The sequence below is a fragment of the Corticium candelabrum genome, chromosome 20 (genome assembly GCF_963422355.1).
Source record: "Corticium candelabrum chromosome 20, ooCorCand1.1, whole genome shotgun sequence".
NCBI classification, from domain to species: domain Eukaryota; kingdom Metazoa; phylum Porifera; class Homoscleromorpha; order Homosclerophorida; family Plakinidae; genus Corticium; species Corticium candelabrum.
In genome coordinates this window covers 2356031-2374946 of record NC_085104.1, presented here as the reverse complement: position 1 = coordinate 2374946, position 18916 = coordinate 2356031, and the positions used below count along the sequence as shown (strand labels likewise).

Sequence of the window (18916 nt, the reverse complement as noted above, 5' to 3'; positions counted from 1 at the left end):
TTTGTGCTGCACTTCTGAAGTCGAGTTGAGAATCTCTTTCTCCAGATGTCCAGAAACTCAGCAGCGTTAGGTTGACCAAGTTCATCACGTGACTTCTTGGCTAGCCTTTCCAGAAATTTTTTCCCATCTCACCCCATCGTCCCAAATGTTCTATAACTAAGGGAATGAAACCTACTGTTGATCCACCTGGTAGATTTCCGTTGCATATTTTGTCTTCTTCCTCTCTTCTCTTCTTTCTGCAGCACCACCACCTGACTCAGATGACCTTGGAAAAATATCAGAGCTCCAAGGGTGTGCCAGAACTATATCCAGGTGTTGCAACCCTTGTCGTGGTCAAAAGCCACAATGTCCGGTCTATCATTTGAATTTGAATAGCAATGTCGTGGCTTTCTTTGGCGGGTCTGTCTGTCTGTCAATACATATATTTTCAAACATTGAACTATTGTACATCAACTGCAAATCACTAAAGTAAAGTCCTACTACACAGCAATGTCTGTCTGTCTGTAAGACATGATATCTCTTGAACCCTTGCACACAAACACACACACACACACACACACACACACACACACACACACACACACACACACACACACATCAATATGGAATTTTTATTTAACTGTCTTGCTATCAAAATCATTTGGTTGGCTGCGTTTGGTTTTTCAAAGGACCCAGACCCAGATGTCAGTGTAATGTATATTGCTTTGTATCTACAGTTTCGGTCACATGTATGTATGTCACTATGTGATGTCCAACAGCATCATCTACTTATTGTTTGACCATCTTGCTTGTCTTTACCTCTTCTCTCTGGATATCTGCTTAGTACAACTGATAATTTGTGTAGTAGCTTCAGGGTAAGACGAGTACAGTTGCTGTGCATTTGACATTCTGTCTCTCTGTTTTAGGTCGGCTAGTTTTTATGTATTTGGGTATTCTCTGTTCTACTATTACAAGCGGTCGAATATGTCCGGTGTGCTGCAGTCGGTGCAGTTCTTTGGCTACACGATCCTTGTCTGTTATATGTTCTTCTTGATGCTCGCTACAGTGTCGTTTAGTGCATCCTTGCAGTTTATACGTTACATCTATTCGAGATTGAAGATGGATTGAAGTTGAGGTCTAGGTGACTAGAGTACTGCCCCGTCTTTCTCTCAGTCGAGTGAAATTCTAGAATCAATTATACACCGTTGGCGAGTTTACAGTTTCGAGTGTCTTTGACAGTTTGTGTGTTTTGTGGTGGAATTATATTTAGTAATTAGTTAATGATGTATGTGTTGTCGTGAGTGTGTCAGCACTGATGGCGGGGACTGCGAGGCTTGGGATAACAGAGTGGTCCGTATGTGAAGCTCTGGAGGGCAACGACCTACTTTAGTACTGTTATGCATTATTCGATACATTTTCGGGGCAAGAGTCACCATCACACAGGCAACACATCTACGACACTACACTACATCAGGGGTACACCTAGCATGCATTGCGTTTAAGTTCCCGGATACTTTGTAGTCATTTGCTTGTTCAGTCGTTGGTTCATCTATCTGATTAACTAAGGGCTTTAGTGGCGCACTGAGCACCTCCCCCCCAGGTCAGTAAAATCTGGAAATCTTCTATTTTGATAGAGACTTCAGTTTTGGTACAATATTTTTCTAGCTAAAATTTATAGTTATACTAGAGCTAGTCTAGGCTATGAATAAATGAATAAATGATCATCGCTTAGTCTTCTTTTGTCTGACGAAGAAACATACAAGGCTACTACTGGCAAATTCCACCGCTCACCTGAGTCAAACTCTGACACTTCAGGCTCTGACAGACGTAAGCTAATGATTGGTTTGTGACGATTGAGTGCGTAGCTCTAGCTCAAGGAGTAGTGCATGAAAGGGCACATGCTTAGTACGTACGACAGTCTATTTGTTTGAGGTTTAGCGCCGGATCCAGGAATTTTTGAAAGAGGGGGTTCACCGTTAGCAGTTATCTAGAGCATTACTAATTTTCTTTTTTCTAATAAAATTATATGAAATTATTGAACCACGTCTATTGGAAAAGAGGGGGTTTCAACCCTGAACCCTCTCTGGATCCGGCCCTAAGGTTTTAGTTCAGTCTGTTATTTACTCTTCGCTTCAATTTGTCTTGTCCACGCCTCTTTAGCTGTTTCTTGGATCCGTCACTGATGTCTTAGTTAGCAATGCGCATCTGTTAAATGCACGTGATTTAAATCGCGTTTTTAGTACTGAAAACAACTTTTTTTGGCAAATTTAGTTGATTTATAGTGACGTCATAAGTAGAAATTATCACTGCGCCACCTCCTCAGTAAACCCTGAGTTTGCCTACGTTAGCCTGTCACTGCTAAACAGGTACTAGTGAAAGAAATTATTTTACGACAAATCAGTTGTTCTTTTCGCTAGCTAATACTAGCTCTTTGCTAACAGTAGTAACGCAAAACAAAATCTGTATCCTAATTAAGGTGTCAGAAAAGAATTAAAGATAAAGCTCAATCAACTAAAAGGAGTGACTGTACTCACTGTTTACAGCGGCGTAGGAACCGGGGGCCCTCGGTCACTGTAGGAATAGACATTTTCTGTGCTACTGACTCTTGCAAATCTTATTAAGGTCTGGCAATTGCAAACGAGGTAGTTTTTGCTTACTCGTGATGATATTTCCACGGTACAGGCCCTCCTCCCGCTCGTAAACATCTTCCTACAGGCTACGCCACTGGTCTAGCTTGTGCTTGTTGCTGGATTTTTTTGGATGTGTTGATACAATGATGAGAACCCTTTGGAATACCATTTCGTTTCCGTGGTAACGTCGAAGACATCCAATTCATCTCTACGCCAATTTCTTTCTGAAGCAATTTCACGCTAGCTAGCTCAATGTCTAAACCATTGCTAGCTAGACATGTACACGTACTATGCTCTATGATCCGTACACGTGTACAACAGTAGATTGAAAACGTGCGCACGTTAGCGGGTCGATAAATAGTCACGTGGAGCCGGCAAATTCAAGTAAACTGCACATGCGCAACTCAAATTGACTGTTCGGTCATTTGGTTCTACGCAGAGCGGTTGCTTGTTTTAGAGTCTTAACGTCAAGAATGTCTCTAAGAGTTGCCATGCGGGCCATCCGCGACATCTACGAGGAACGTCAACGTCTGAGACTGTTACATACCATACTACACGTTGCAGACGGCTTACCTCTCAGCGAAGAAATGCCCGACATTGTCAAGGCGGCAGGAGACGACAATCTCAAGCTCCTGCACACTTGTATCAAACGAGGTGACAATATCGACGCATGCGACGACAACCTCGTGACACCATTGATGGTAGCAGCTTGGAAAAACCACGTCGATTTTGCTAGAGTGCTACTGAAGCACGGTGCACACCCGGAAGCGATTGGATACGACGATGAACGAATCACTACAGCAATGATGATAGCGATTGGTCGAGACCATGATATGATAGTAGATGCGTTACTCGAGTACGGGGCAGACCCCAATGGTGTGGTCGTATTCAATCATCGAGCCTATCTGACAACGTTAGCCATTGCAATCGACTGTCAATCAATCAAATCGGTCGAGAGACTGTTGGAATACGGCGCTGATATCAACTATACGGATTACCAAGGGCTTTCGGCGATGCACAGAGCGTGTTTTTCGTTAGTCGATTGGTATCCTCACGGACCACGAGCAACACTTGTGCCTCATAAAATAACAGTTCAACCGACGTACAATTACAAAGCTTCGACAGGTTTGAAGATCCTAGAGATGGTTTTGATGGCAAAAGGCGCCAATGTGAACGTGAGAGGAAGATTCTGGGTGACACCGCTTCACATTGCGACCTACCTCGGTTGTACGGATGCTGTCATGCTGCTCGTCGAGCATGGAGCGAGTGCGACGACCATCGATTATGACAAAGAAATACCGGCATGTTATTCAACACACAGTCATATAATTCCAGAATTAGAAATAGAACACCGATTTATCGAGGGATATCTAAGAGAGCGTGAAGGCAAGTCAATAGTAATTACTTCTAATACAAAAGTGATAGACTATCTAATTTGTTCAAATAATAATTTTTAGTTTAAATAAACATAATAATGTATTCTTACATTGCAACACAACTGAACAAACAATGCAAGTAGTTTATAGTAGCAACAGCAGTACATATAGTAGTAGTAGTAGTAATGGAGTTACATTACAATGTATTATAAATTTCATAGAGTCAAGATCTACTTTGTATTAACCAAGTCAATGACTTCATAGTTTAATAGTGTACGTGTGTGTGTGTGTGTGTGTGTGTGTGTGTGTGTGTGTGTGTGTGTGTGTGTGTGTGTGTGTGTGTGTGTGTGTGTGTGTGTGTGTGTGTGTGTGTGTGTGGTTCGATAGCTCAGTTGGTAAGAGAGTCATCTTATGGAGTGTAAATGACCCGTGCTTTAATAGTGTAGAAGATCATATAAGACAGAAGGTGAGCAGACATCTCACCAGTTTCATTACTGAACTACTAGTAAATGCTCGGTTAGCATTGTGTTTGGCGAGCGATGGTGTTCTGTCTTTACCAATTCGCGTAAGAATGGTTGCGTTACTTAGCAATAGTTTTTGTCAAACAAACCCGGGAACTCAGGAAACAGACTTTCAGTTGCTCTTCTAATGTATTTTGCGTTCAATTAACCGATTCAGGCGTTCAATTATCCGTTGCTTACGGCTGTTGTGCAACTAAATAACTTACATAGTCTGCGGTTGGGCAGCTGCTCAAATATCATCATTCATCAGCTGTATAGACTCAATAATTTGTAATTAATCTTGACTTTAGCGTGAATTTTTAGTGTGTGTTGTAGGATAATTTCCTTTGCACTAATCTTGGTGTTCCACGTTTCCGCGGAGGTCTAACTAAGCTGTTGTGAGCGAACTAAATCTACATATCTAGGAAGCCTACAACAACGTCTTGCTCCGTCAATCGTGGTGTAATCCGCATACTTTGTAAATCCCGCGTCCTGCGTGATACCATGCAACAGTCCATCATGCGTCGCAGCTGGTTTTTAGCTAATGAAGAGCTCGAATTTCACTACTTCACCTTCTCATCTTTCTTGAATCAATCATTTATTGTTCAGCTGAAACGTGAGTGAGCATCATAGAAAGACGTCATGAAAGAAATGTGCGACTAAAATAATTATTTCTATATTTGGTACTTCTAATTAGGACAGAACATCGGATAACTGAACGCCCAATTCGGATAATTGCTTGCCTGAATCGGGTAACTGAAAGCCGAGTTCCGATAATTGAACGCAAAACACTATAGTTGTCTTCAATTCTTCGTTCACGCTTCAGTCGTCTCACTCGTTTACTGAGATAGTCGCGTAACAATGATCGCATAGTCACGTGACAATGGTTGCGTAGCAATAATTTCTATCAAAGTAACGCGTGGAAACTCAAAAAACAGACTTTTCTCTTCTTTTAGCTTTTCCTTTTCATTCCGTTTGTCACGAATCGGTCTCCTTTGCTCTTTAGTCGCGTAGGGGAGCAAAATCGAGAGTCGTTTGACTCTTCTCGCCAACAAATTACAATTGAGTCGACCCCTCGAAAGGGGACACGTTATTCAATTTTTAGCGCATATGTTACGGAGCCAAAATGGCATTCATCTGGCATCGTCGTTTTGTCGATCCGTCTTTCCGTTTTGCCGTAAATCTATATGACAAGTGCTGACGTACGCATATAAATATATAAATATATAAATATATAAATATATAAATAAAATATATCTCGAGCTCAATTGACATGACAAGAGAGAGGCTCGCTTCGCTCGCCAATAATATATCTCGAGCTCAATTGACATGACAAGAGAGAGGCTCGTTTTGCTCGCCAATAATTTTTGTAAGCTTTGTTGGCCATTAAAACACCACAAACACCACCAGCTAATTTGTCAACATACATATTTATGCGTACTCTGCGAGTACATGTACTTCTTCTGAGTATCTGTAGTTATACAAGTGTGTTGTGTTCCTTATGATTAGGTACAATAAAACTTTCCGTGACACCAAGAGAACAAGATGATGACGGAAGTGAGTGTCGACTTCTTGCCTATTCTGGCGCTCTCTGGGCGGTCCCTCTCATAACCAAATTGCGTGCAAGAGGTGAGTTATTAGCTAATTACCATAATTATCCTAATTGAAGCACCTCCGTTACTGAAGCGCCATCTGGAGTTGAAATTATTTTTAGACTCTATTATAAATTAGGACGCCTGTTAGAATGGAACTATTTTTAGAGGCGCCTAACTAACTAGAAACATTGCAAAACAAGTACACGTATGTACTGTAACAACACTAGGTCTTGATTGATTGCCTAAATGGCGCCTCACTACTGTATCCTGTAACGTTTTCAAGACGGTAATTGAGAACCATTTGAAGATTTGCAAAAGCACAAGCTAGGGTGCACCTAATAGGTTTTGCTTTGTTCTGGAAGTGTACTAGCTTACATTTTGCAAATAAGACCTAAAAGACTCAGGGGCGTAGCGTGGCATGGGCTAGACCGGACTATGGCCCCATCATTTGTAGGCGTGGTCTTAAAATTTCTGGACTGTTAAATATCGTATGTAATGCTTGGAAATGAACTGTTGTGCTGGACAGCAAACTAAGACAACCATCATTCACATGGATTCATAATTTATTATTCATCTGGTAAAGGTTTGCGTCTGTTTCACTACATCACGGCTGGTTGTAGTTACAAAACTGGTAGCTCCTCTTTTACGTCATATACGGGAATGTAAGTATCACGGAAGTGATCCGGATTATCGGCTATATGCAGTTGGAAACTATTAACGCCCGTTATTGTTCTAACGCGCGATAGCGTACCACATCCTTTAGCATGCGCTAGGCCTTTTACATTTCGTGAGCTTGCTACGGCCCTGTCTAGTTAGTATTATCTTTGCTTGTGTTTCTTACTTGTTGAAATAAACACACGTATAATATTAGTCTAGAATTATAGCCTTATATGAATGTGCGTTAGGGACTTTAAATAGAGGAGGGGCCAGGGAAGGTAGAGGTCAATAGGGGGTTAGCAACTATTAAATACTTTACATTTAGAAAATAAGTGCGAACGTATGAGATGCTCCCTAATCACGGTAATAGTTTGATATAAATACCTTTAGGGCTACAGTATAGATGAGCACCAATCTAATTTATGAACGTCTCGTGTTAGATTGCTCCGCGTTTAGAGAAGACAGGTTTGTGTATTCTAGAAACGGTGAGCGAATAAATACTCTAGAAGCCTAGATAGTTAGTTATCTAGTGTATATATAACGTTAGAAAATGCCGTAAACGACGCAGCCGAGTTTGGCGAAGTATGTCCTCGACTGGAAATCCACACGATGAACTGGAACTTGAGCAAGAAAACGTTTCTCGCTATTCACGAGACCGAGACCGTTCCGACGATCGACATCATCGAAGAGTATCCCCCGAATGTCGTACAGACGATGACCAAGCGCTACGGAGGAACCACCGTGAGACGAAAGTATTACCGCTACGACGTGAAGCATCTCGACGCGCCACCGAATTACGACAAAAACCGACTGTGGACGCGCGTCGTCGTCTCCTCGTTCATCACGCTCACGACACAACACGAAATCAAACTAAAACGACCGGCTGTACTACAGATACCGCACTCGCTCCGATTCGATCACAAACACCGACGTGTCCGATTCATTCCCGGACGACTCGACGAGCCGCGCAATCTCGGATACATTCCCGGACGTCTGACCGTGCTGTACAAACACCTCACAAAAGATAGTCAATACAAAAGTATGTCCGACTGGTCTGTACACAGACAAGCCGAAGAACGAGATCCGAAGTCGGTCACGATTCTTCTCTCTACGATTCCCTACGCATGCGTGTTTGTTGTTACGTACGAATATCGGACGAAGCAATTTGATATGAGTCGACCATTGAGGCGAGTCAACTTTTGTTTACTCGGTAGTCAGTATTTGAAGCGCGAGATGCGACTGAAGCTTGTGGGTTATATGAATGCGTGTTCGGCGAGTGCTGTGGTGCGTGAGAGGGATCGGAAGACGTGCGAGAATCTCGTCAAATGGAGTGTGGATGTACTCGGCGTTGATGTGAGATTCGAGGACGAGATTAAGGTGAAACAATGACATTATTAAAAATTTATTATTTGCGATGAAATGTAAAAACATATATTTTATGTATAAATTATGAAAACATGTAAATATGTGAAACTTAACATTTTATAAAAAATTATAGATATACAGACAGACAGACAGACAGACAGACAGACAAGAAAACGGACAAACAGACGCAAAAACCGACAGACAGTCCTATAAACAAATAGACAGACAGACAAGAAAACGGACAAACAGACACAAAAACATACAAACGACAAACAGACAAATAAACAAATAGACAGACAAACAGACAGGACAGACACCAAAACACACAAACACATGCAAACGTATAAAATTTTATATAATTTTTCTTTTCAAAATTTTTCTTATTATCTAGAAAAATATAAAAATTGATATGTTATAATTTTTTTTATTTTTAATAAAAATTGATATGCTTATAAAAAGGAGAAATTTTAAAAATGAAACAAAAAATTATGTAAAATATTTAAATTTTGTTTTATATATGAGTGCGGCTCAAAATTAGTGGGTACGGCTAAATAAATAATAAAGAAATTGAACAAGTCGGAATTTAAATTATATAAAAATTAATATTTTTTAGACTTTTCTTTTTTAAAATTTTTAGTTTCTATAAATGAAAAAGGAAAATAACAAAAAGAAAAAATTATATAAAATATTGCTAATTCTGAAATATGTAAAAATTAAGTTGTTACATAATTTTCTTTTTAATGTATATTTTTAATTTTTTTTATGAAAACATATACGTAAATATATAAAAATTAATATTATACACAATTTTTCTTCTTTTATTAAAAATTTTTAATTTTAAGAAAAACATAATAAATATATATATATAAATTAATATTTGGCACACTTTATTTTTGAAAATTTTTAATTTTTGCATTTTAAAAAACAGTTATAAAATATAAATTAAAGCTTTATATATTTTTTTTTAATTTTTCCTTTTTATATTTTTTAAAAACCTATAAATTGAAGTTTTATAGAAATTACAAAAATTAAAAGTTTTTAAAAAATTATATAAATTTCAATTTTACATATAAAAATATCAAAATTACTATTTTATATAATTTTTAATGTTAAATTTTTTATTTTTAAAAAAACATAAATCTATAATAAAATTAATATTTTACACATTTTTTGAAAGTTTTAATTTTCGCATTTTTATAAAAACTTAAAAAATATGAAAATTAATATATTATATATTTTTTGATTTTAAAAACATAAATATAAGTTTTTATAAAAATGCAAAAATTAAAAAATTTTAAAAATTGTACATAACTTTTTAATTTTTAATTTTTTTTATAATTGTACATAACTTTTTTAATTTTTAATTTTTTATAATGTTTAATAAAAAATACACAAAATTGCTGATTTATTTGTTCTCCATCGTTAGGTTAGATTGGAGCTGCCCAAATGTTTCAGGCTACGCTCGGAGAGAGCGACGACGACGCTGTGTCACTCTGATTCGTTTCTATCTCAAGTCTACACTTCGTTCGAATTGCTGGCGTTGAACACGCGTTGTCCGGACGTCGACGCGTTTTGCTTTATCGAAACGGAATCTTCTCGTTACATTATGAGATTGCAAGTTCCCACCATGATGTGGTCCGTCTTTAGTAGAGAACCGTGGGAATCCTTCACGTCACGTGACGACATGCTGTGGAGAGAGCAGTGGTTCGATTTGGATAGCATTATACGGGTAAGTCTCACATACGGGTAACTCTCTTGTCTTAAAATACTGACCGGTTTCCAGTTGTCGAAGCGGTATCTAGAGGCTGACCGTCGTTTTAGTAACACCCCTAATACACCTTTACCTTGCGAATTCTCACGAATCCGAAAAATAACGAAATGCATGTTTTGACGACCGTCAAGATTTTCCTAGTGCGTAGTTGAGAGGAAAATGTCGGCAACATTTCAAATTAGTGGCAAAGTGTAAATTACAATAACAAAGGTGTGAACACCTCCTATAACATAAATAATAAATATTAGCTTGCCAGATATTAGACTACAGTTGTAATTGTATTAAATCGCAGCAACAACTTTTTTATATGGAACAAAGACGATTATACCGTGGCGGACAAACTGAAAGTCACAGATACTGAGGCCATCGAGGCGGTCTAGTGATAATTATTCTGAGAGTACAGTACAACCTCGATTATCCGGACTTTCGATTATCCGGACAAGTTCTGTGTATCTAATAAATAGGCAGCTGTTGATGACTCTTCTGACATGAATGTTCGGTAAGTGTAGAAACAGACCACAGTGGAGGAAATTTGTTAATATTTATCATCCGGACGTTTAGCTAACCTGTCTCCAGAGTATAGCCTGGATAATCGAGGTTGTACAGTATATATCTACAAAGATAGTACAAAGTAGACTGTCAGAAAACAACGCGAAGACAGATGTAAAGAAGAAGAGACATGCAGAAATGACAAAATAGACATCAGTACTCTAGATGCCTGTCCAATGTCATGTTGCCGTAATTACGCAATTAAATCTCTAGCACTTCATGCTGTCTCTAAAGCAAACACCTTGTTAACTCACTAGCGCCTTCAAATGACGTTGTTCGTTATTTCATTTTTCGAAAATTTGCGAACAGGTGGTAAATTTGTGAAAATTTGTTTCGCGTTGCGATTCGTTTATTAAATTTCGGAAAATACGCGGTACTTGGCGTATACTTAGCGCGCGCTAAAGTTTTTAATAGACAACGCTGTAAACGCCAGATTCAAGTTGCTTGACATTCCTGGAACGAAAGTAGCTACCATTCTAGTGGAAGTGCATGCATCAAGGCTTCAGAGCTTTGTAGGTAGCTCGACAGTCATGGTAACAACATGTGCATGATTGCCGACTGTAAAAGCGCGCCACACTGTCCCGGAAACTATCTGGGTAGGCGAGTAGGGACGTGTTTACGACCAAATATGGTTACTACTACAGTACCCGGAGCTGGAAAGCGGTCGGTTGTTGTAAAATGCGACGTATTTTGTACGCGATTTTTTGCATTCGCCTAGACTAGAGTTGACATGACGTGGCTGTATCATCGAATTCAAGTTTATAATGTTTGGGACGCGGGCTTTTCTCCACAAACCTCAAGGAGAGATTGGGAGTTACCTCCGCAAGTGAGTCAAATGGCGCGTGTTCTCTCTAATTACTTGCTGCAAGCATCTAACTAGAGACTCGCTATTACCTAGCCGTGGTCGAGAACGGGTCGGTATTCAACAATCCGTCATAAAATGATGAAAAACGCGGAACATTACCGACACTGGCCGAAAACTCACGTGGCAAATCGTCTCGACTTACCCATCGACGGTCACGTGATCGAATGTGCGGCAAGGAATTTCGGCTTTCTGTGGAAAGAGATAGGATTAGTACTCGGCTATTTCGAGACAGAAATCGAGTGGATTTTGAGCTGCGAACACGACGGCAGGCGCTCGACGATGATGCGGTTGATACTCGAGCATTGGTCGAAGGGTCACGAAGAAGGATACGGAACTCTTGGAGAGCTTATCGCTGCTTTTGATGATGAAGACGTCTTCTTTGGCAGCGTTTTTAGATCGTGCATTGCCAATAAGAAACTTTTCGTGTACTAGAGTTCGTCTCCCACTCTTGCTTGACTTGCGCTTGGCTGCTTGACTGCAGCATCCGAGTACGTGTTGAATTAAATGTTGATGCATTAATTAATTTTGGTCTTTGCATAATCGACTGCATGCTTTTGCTGCGAAGATGTTGCATGCCTAGTGTCTCGATGCTGGATGCTGGATTTGTGTTGCGCCAATTGGCAAAGAAAAAGCGCTGCTGTGTCTGTTAACAAATACAGTACGTGTGTGTGTGTGTGTGTGTGTGTGTGTGTGTGTGTGTGTGTGTGTGTGTGCGTGTGTGTGTGTGTGTGTGTGTGTGTGTGTGTGGCCTCGGCCTCCCAGACTCGTGTAGCGCCGATTCAAAATCGTCCTCCACGGGTCTGGGGTGGTACCGCCTCTTCTCAATATATTGTGGTTGGCCCTAGGACCAGCATTAGTGTTCAGTTTCATAATGCATACCTTCCCAATTTCAGCTGTAATCAACGAAGACATCTCGTGCATGTAAGCTGTCTACCAAAGACTACACTGTACACAAACGACAACTTGTAGTGCGCTCTTCACGCAAACTCACGTCCCTACACGTCGTGGTTTGTATTCTGCGCCTGTCAACGGCAGTAACGACACCTAGTAAAGCCGTTTGTTCGAACCGATGCTTACTAGCCAGCCAGCTGCATGCTCAACGACTTCATGATCAAGTCTACTAGACAAGGTCTTGCAGAGAAATCACGGCGAAGTTTTGTCGCGATTTCGCGGCAAGTCACATCGAATCGGAATGATTGAGTCATAGCGGATGCGCGCATCGCGAATTTTCATCGCGAATTCGCGGTTCCACGCGCGACTATCAGCTGCTCGCAGCGGATTCACGGAGATCAGACACATGCCGATCGCGTCCGCGGCACCACTAGTAAAAGAAAGTGTTTTCTAACGTCCCGTTTCCGTTCCCTACTGACACACAAATGATAAAACCGTAGTCACTGTAAACACAAAGGTACCTGTGCAGCGGGATGCGACACGATGTTCTAGCGGGACATGTCTTCGTCGTCCTTGTATTACGGTCGTAATTGGAAAGGTATGCATTTATGAAACTGAACACTAATGCTGGTCCTAGGACCAACCGCAATATATTGAAAAGAGGCGGTACCATCCCAGACCCGATTTTAAATCGACGCTACACGGGTCTGGAAGGCCGAGGCTAGTGTGTGTGTGTGTGTGTGTGTGTGTGTGTGTGTGTGTGTGTGTGTGTGTGTGTGTGTATGTGTGTCTGTCTGTCTGTCTGTCTGTCTGTCTGTCTGTCTTCATATATTTTCATAAATGAATGCTATTACAACTAAAACTATTTAGAATGTTCAAGAGACCCAATAGGGTCAATACACATCACAAACTAATGTACTAATGTCTGTCTGTCTGTCTGTCTGTCTGTCTGTCTGTCTGTCTGTCTGTCTGTCTGTCTGTCTGTCTGTGTGTGTGTGTGTGTGTGTGTGTGTGTGTGTGTGTGTGTGTGTGTGTGTGTGTGTGTGTGTGTGTGTGTGTGTGTGTGTGTGTATTTTACTTATCCGGGCACTACTGTATACACAAAAGACTAGAAATTGGATATTTCGTCTACAAACTATCTGAATTAAATTAATTAAGTTAACCAACTCTAATTAATTAATCAACCGGACAAGTTATTAATCACCCCGGATATACCACTACACATCGAGATCTAGTCGATGCATTTAGCGACGAACTGAGCATGCGTGAAGCGATTTGACTGCTCAGTCATTTCGCTATTACCACAAAGCGGTCGCTTCATCTGGAACGAACGACACGACAATGTCCTTGCTTTCTACGATTGAAGACATGCGTCGCGTTCAACAAGAACGTCAAAGTCTGAGACGAAACTTCCTGACGAAGCGCGAAATTCTCGGAGACAACACGGCGCCCTCAGTGATTTGGAGTGCATTTACCGGCGAATGTCTGCGGTTCGACAAAAAAAGTCCATGGTACTCCCCCAACATGGACGTCAATCTCATCTACAGAGACGGACTTACGCCACTGATGATAGCCGCCTGGAATAACCGCGTCGAATATTGTGAAAATCTATTGATGAAAGGCGCAGATTTCACCAAAGTCGGACATTTCTACGGAAGTCCGATGACGGCAATGATGTTCGCGATTGGTCGAGACAATTATAGGGTTGTAAAATCGTTGTTCGAGTACGGGGACGATCCGAATTCTCTAGCCCGTGTGAGGGAGCACGAGTTCTCGCTTGTGGCGTACGCAATCGACCACCAAGCGTACCAAACCATTCCGATTCTTATACAGTACGGTGCCGATTTCAATCAGAGCGACATTCACGAGCTTTCCCCGATTCACAAAGTGTGTCTTCAGATACCAGAAGAAAAGTTATCTCATAGATTTACACGGGACATAGATATGCAAAGAGACGATGTTTTGTCGATGCTAGAGTCATTGCTGTCAACACACGCAGTGATTAGAAATCGACGAGAATGCAGGGGACTGACACCTCTCCACTTAGCGGCTTACACCGGTTGTGTGCAAGCGGTGGAGATGCTTGTTGAGGCAGGAGAAAGTGCCTCGTTCGTCGACGAAACGAAGCAATTGCCATCGCACTATACGAGACATCCGCGAGTTCGATTGTATTTGCAAGAGTGCGAAGGTTAGTGCATGCATGAAAAAACACTGAGCTAACTTATATAATATAAATATTAATTAATGGTTTAGTAATTGTATATAGTTGTTTGAATTTTCTGCTGTGTATGCATGCACTGCATGTGAACGTATTGGAGTGTCATGCACTGTTTGTGTGTGTGTGTGTGTGTGTGTGTGTGTGTGTGTGTGTGTGTGTGTGTGTGTGTGTGTGTGTGTGTGTGTGTGTGTGTGTGTGTGTGTGTGTGTGTACAGTGAAGTATACCGTATTTCCTTGAATGGTAACTCATGGGTTACTATTTTCAAACTAATTGTTGACCCACGGTTTACCAATTGCTCAAGCAGGGTTACTAATCGAGCATGGATCACTATTTTTTTCAATGTTCATATGCCAGAATCATTGTCTTCATCTTTTTATACGTGACCGTGTCTCTTTCGCCAGACTTGTTTTGTTCCCTCAATGTCTTTTGTTACCCTTTTGGTCTCTGACATCCAAAGCATAAGTTACTAATCAAGCACGGGGCTACTATTTTTCAAATCGATTAGATACACGGGTTACTTACTATTCGAGTAGGGTTACTAATGATATGGATTACTACTAGAGGAAATACGGTAATTGTTGACTCGATTTCCGATAAAATAGTATAGACATATTGAAACAGGTGCGATGCAGTTGGTGACAACAAGAAGTAAGGACGTCAAGTCTTGGGGCTATAACATTCCTCTCTTCTCTGGTACTCGCTTTGTTGATCACTTTAAGGAAAGTGTGATCTTTTCCAGAAGAGGCAAGTTGTTGACAATGACATCAGGACCGACAGAAACGCAGCGGCCATGGCCGCCCCAATTTCCAAAATTGTGATTTTAGAAAGCCGCGTTTCTATTGCCGCATTCTTCCGGCCGTGCAAGTATTTAATAGAATAATAAGTATATTTTAATTAATTAATAAGTTTCTTTAGTTAGTAAAAAGCAAATTTTTAAATGAACAAGTTGCTTGTAGCGTGCGTTAAGGTACGTTGTTTAACGCGCGTTAGGCTCCTTTTTTCACTTCCGTCGGTCCTGGATGTTTAGATTACGTTTAGACGTCGTGAAACATGAGTACCGTTTTTATAGAATCTATTCGCAACAAGCCGTCCGAATGTGAGGAATTATGCCCTCAACTGAAGATTCCGGCAGGAGCCATGAAATACAACAGATTCATCTCAGTCTACGAAACCATCGCGCCTCCCGCATTGCAAATATCCGAAGAGATCGACGAAAGAGTACGAACGATTGCTGGGAAAACGAGAAAACTAACAGGCAAAAGCCGCATACTGGAATGCAAAGACCTTCCCAACATCCACCCGAGACAAGAGCATCCGTACATCGTCGCCAGTCCCTACATCACAATCACGTGCCAAAATCCGATCGCGCTAAGCGAAGATGCCGTCCTACTCGTGCCCCATTGCATCGACTACTGGAACCCCAAGTATGGCGATCTCTTCGTGCACTACGCCTTCCTACCTAGCGTCGATCGCGAGAGCATATCCGAGTGGATGGACATGCCCGAGGGTAACATCGACCGGTCGAACTCGAAGTCGACGTCTGTGCGGATCCGACGCATTTCGCGCGCGACCGTCTACGTCGTCGTCTATTGTTACGAATCGTTCGGTTCTCGTCCGTCGACACTCGAGACTGCCTGGATACCAATGAGGCGAGTCCGTTTCGCCGTGATCGGATATCTCTACGGCGAACGAAGGATGCGATTCTATCTCGCGTGCTACACCAACTCGTCTCCTCTCGTCGGAACGGATCACCAACACTGTAAACGGAGTAACAAGAAACTATCTGTGTGGAGTACAAAAGTCACTGGATATCTTTGCTTCAAGTTTGAGGATAAAATAAAAATAAAAATTGATGTACCACCGATGAGTAACATTCTTGTGAACCCGCCGGAGATAACATTTTTGGTGACGGACAAGAATTTTTTGATGATGCATTTATACCTTCCGTTTCGGTTCGTTCTGCCGAAGGGACGCGATTGGTCGAGGACGGAGAGTCCGCGTTGCCGTTGCACGATTACGACTTCGGATTTTATGCCTTACATCCTGCCGTTTAAACCTCCGAAGTTACAACGAAAGATTGCAGGCGAAGAGACGGACGATAACGACGTAAGTGCATCTAGGCACGCATCGATACACACACACGCGCGCGCACGCACGCACACACACACACACACACACACACACACACACACACACACACACACCTAGATTGTTCTCTAGGATGCAGACAGCGACATAGAAGAAATTTCCGATGAGCCTTCTTCCACTCAACGAGTTCGAAACCCGACACCGCCGTTTGCACTACATTCTCAGGCTGCTGCTCCGTTTTATAAGTTGGTAAGTTAATTAAGTTTATCTTCTCACGCTTTCTCGTCATAATTAGCTAAGCATTGGTTTTCTTTTGGTGTATGTGTATAGGAATGGCCTACCGCGCCAGTGGGGCGACGTTTTCCTGTTGAAGAATCACTATCGCGTCGTCTTTCTAGTAGTAGTACGACAATCTCGTTGACAGTGGCGTCGCTACATCTAAAAAACCGGAGAGGCCGCGATGCGACTGGCAATTATATTTACAAGAACTTGTCTAGGGTCTAAAAAGTCACATTTATACCACTCATCAATCAATGGATGGCATAGTCGGTCTCCGCGGATCCCTACATAAGCGACGCCATTGTTCCTAACAATTTCATGGCATTCTTGATGTGCATGGCATTCGGAAGCTTTCAGCAGTTGGTTTGACTGCAGTTCAAGACCCGGATCCGGCGTTTGGAACTGCCGTCAAACCAACTGCTAAAGCTTCCGGATGCCACTATGTCTAATGCTTCGTAACTAACTATCAATTAATATTTTTATAGCAACGTTTCAAATGTCCTATATCTCTCAGTTTCTCAACTATCGTGCTAACGAGGAAGTAGTCTACGCCGTGAGTCGAGCAGCTCGGCACAAATGGAAAGAGCTCGGTGAAGCTCTCTATTACCATGAATACGAACTCGCGGACATCATCGAGTCTCACAGGCTCAAAGAGTGTGAAGAAGCTAGAAAAGAAATAGAGGAATTCAGCGACAAGAAGAAACTCCGCGTGATACTCAATGACTGGTGTTACCGTCTAAAAGACAAGGCCACCGTTGGAAAGCTACTCGACGCTTGTGCGGACGAAGACGTGAAGATGAAGGCTGAAGTCGTATCTAAACTTGTTAAAGTAGCAATCAATTGGTCTTAAGACGAGCTGTGGGATATTTATTGGGACGAAATTCGTACTTCTGACGTCTGTATGAGTGCCTGCATGTTTTCGTAGCTAGACGTTCAGTGTATTGAAATATATGTTGTTGCAAAAAATGAACGTGTCGGTCACTTACTCAGTACACTTGCAGGTATATAAGTTAAGTAACTTTTCAATTAACTTGAAAAATACAGTAGTCTAGTATTGTATTAGTGTAATACGGGGACTGAAGTCTAGCGTGCTTTATTATTGTTCATTCACTGTTTTGACTGAGCATGCCATCGGCCATCAATCCGTCAGACTTACTCACACGGAGAACAGGCAGCTCGGCTAAGAAGTCCAAGCTTAAGGCAGCATTCTGTAGTTACATTGGTCTAGAAACATTCAGCTGCAGGTTAGTGTGTTAGGGGTCTAGCGGCCAAGCCTAAAGAAAAGCTTTAAGCGTGTACGTAGTGTTTTTCAAAGAGCATCTAATCACTTTACCTTATTTGCATTATTTGTATACTTGACGTAATCAATAAATAATTAAAATTTTGACTGTCTGCCAATGACTGAATACACAACAGAAGCATAAAAACATACAAACAGTTTCTATACTCTATGCAATTGCTACAATGCCAGTTCTGTCAGAAACGTTTGCTACGAGTTGTGATTTTCAAGTACATAGCTGCATGCATGCGTGCCGAGATATTAAAACTGCATGACATTAGATATAGGCTGTTTGTTGCCCCTATGCTGCTTGTAGCCACGTCCCCAGACTCTCCCGCGCTAGTCTTGTCCGGTGCCCTTATGACAATTTCCAGTCTCGCGAATGGAATGGTTATACGGGCACCGGACAAGACTAGCGCGAGAGAGTCCGGGGACGAGGCTAGGCTGCTTGAACGTAAAGCGTTTAGCTAGTTAATTATAATCTAGCTAGGGGAGCGTCTGCATATTTTTAAGTTTTATCTGTGACTTCGTTGCTTTAATTACGGGGTAATCCGATTTCGTTCTAACGCTCTCTCTATGTTGACTAACGAGTGGGTGCATGAGAGCGTCAGACAACGCGTTGGAGTGCACATGCATGCCGCAATAATGAGAGATGCATGGAACATTGGTGGTTGGAGATGTCAAATTAATTAAATTGCTCTCTCCTCGCTCTCTACTTCATCTTTTTCACTCTGCTTCTGAGACTGCCTGATTTTAATTTATCTTCTAGAGAGAAAAGAACAATGCGAAGGCATTCTAAAATTTGTGCAACGTGCATTACCATCAAGTGACCGTTATACCTATAGACTACTTGCAGTGGCGTAGTTAGGGGAT

At 41.5% G+C, this 18916-nt stretch overlaps 4 protein-coding genes across 4 annotated transcripts in view; all 4 read left to right on the top strand.

Moving 5' to 3' along the window:
- The window catches only part of LOC134195390 (transmembrane 9 superfamily member 1-like), a 9176-nt gene extending 7979 nt beyond the window's left edge, over positions 1-1197 (top strand). Inside the window, exon 17 of the mRNA XM_062664410.1 lies at positions 906-1197. Within this exon, the coding sequence (XP_062520394.1) occupies positions 906-1107 (202 nt within the window). The 3' untranslated portion in view covers positions 1108-1197. The remainder of the gene's footprint in view (positions 1-905) is intronic.
- Positions 1198-3043: 1846 nt separating this feature from the next.
- Positions 3044-11829, top strand: LOC134196066 (uncharacterized). Its single transcript, XM_062665149.1, has 7 exons — positions 3044-3995; positions 5995-6114; positions 7178-7222; positions 7285-8114; positions 9529-9831; positions 11141-11248; positions 11321-11829. The coding sequence occupies exons 1-7, from the start codon at positions 3083-3085 to the stop codon at positions 11717-11719; spliced, it is 2718 nt and encodes a 905-aa protein (XP_062521133.1). The 5' UTR covers positions 3044-3082; the 3' UTR covers positions 11720-11829.
- A 1690-nt stretch (positions 11830-13519) lies between these two features.
- LOC134196065 (ankyrin repeat domain-containing protein 50-like) lies at positions 13520-14371 on the top strand. Its single transcript, XM_062665148.1, has one exon. It carries the CDS (start codon positions 13520-13522, stop codon positions 14369-14371), a length of 852 nt encoding a protein of 283 aa, XP_062521132.1.
- A 1844-nt stretch (positions 14372-16215) lies between these two features.
- On the top strand, positions 16216-17717 carry LOC134195960 (uncharacterized). Its single transcript, XM_062665047.1, has 4 exons — positions 16216-16503; positions 16618-16734; positions 16816-16888; positions 17250-17717. Exons 1-4 carry the CDS (start codon positions 16261-16263, stop codon positions 17612-17614), a joined length of 798 nt encoding a protein of 265 aa, XP_062521031.1. The 5' UTR covers positions 16216-16260; the 3' UTR covers positions 17615-17717.
- The last annotated feature ends 1199 nt before the right edge of the window (positions 17718-18916 follow it).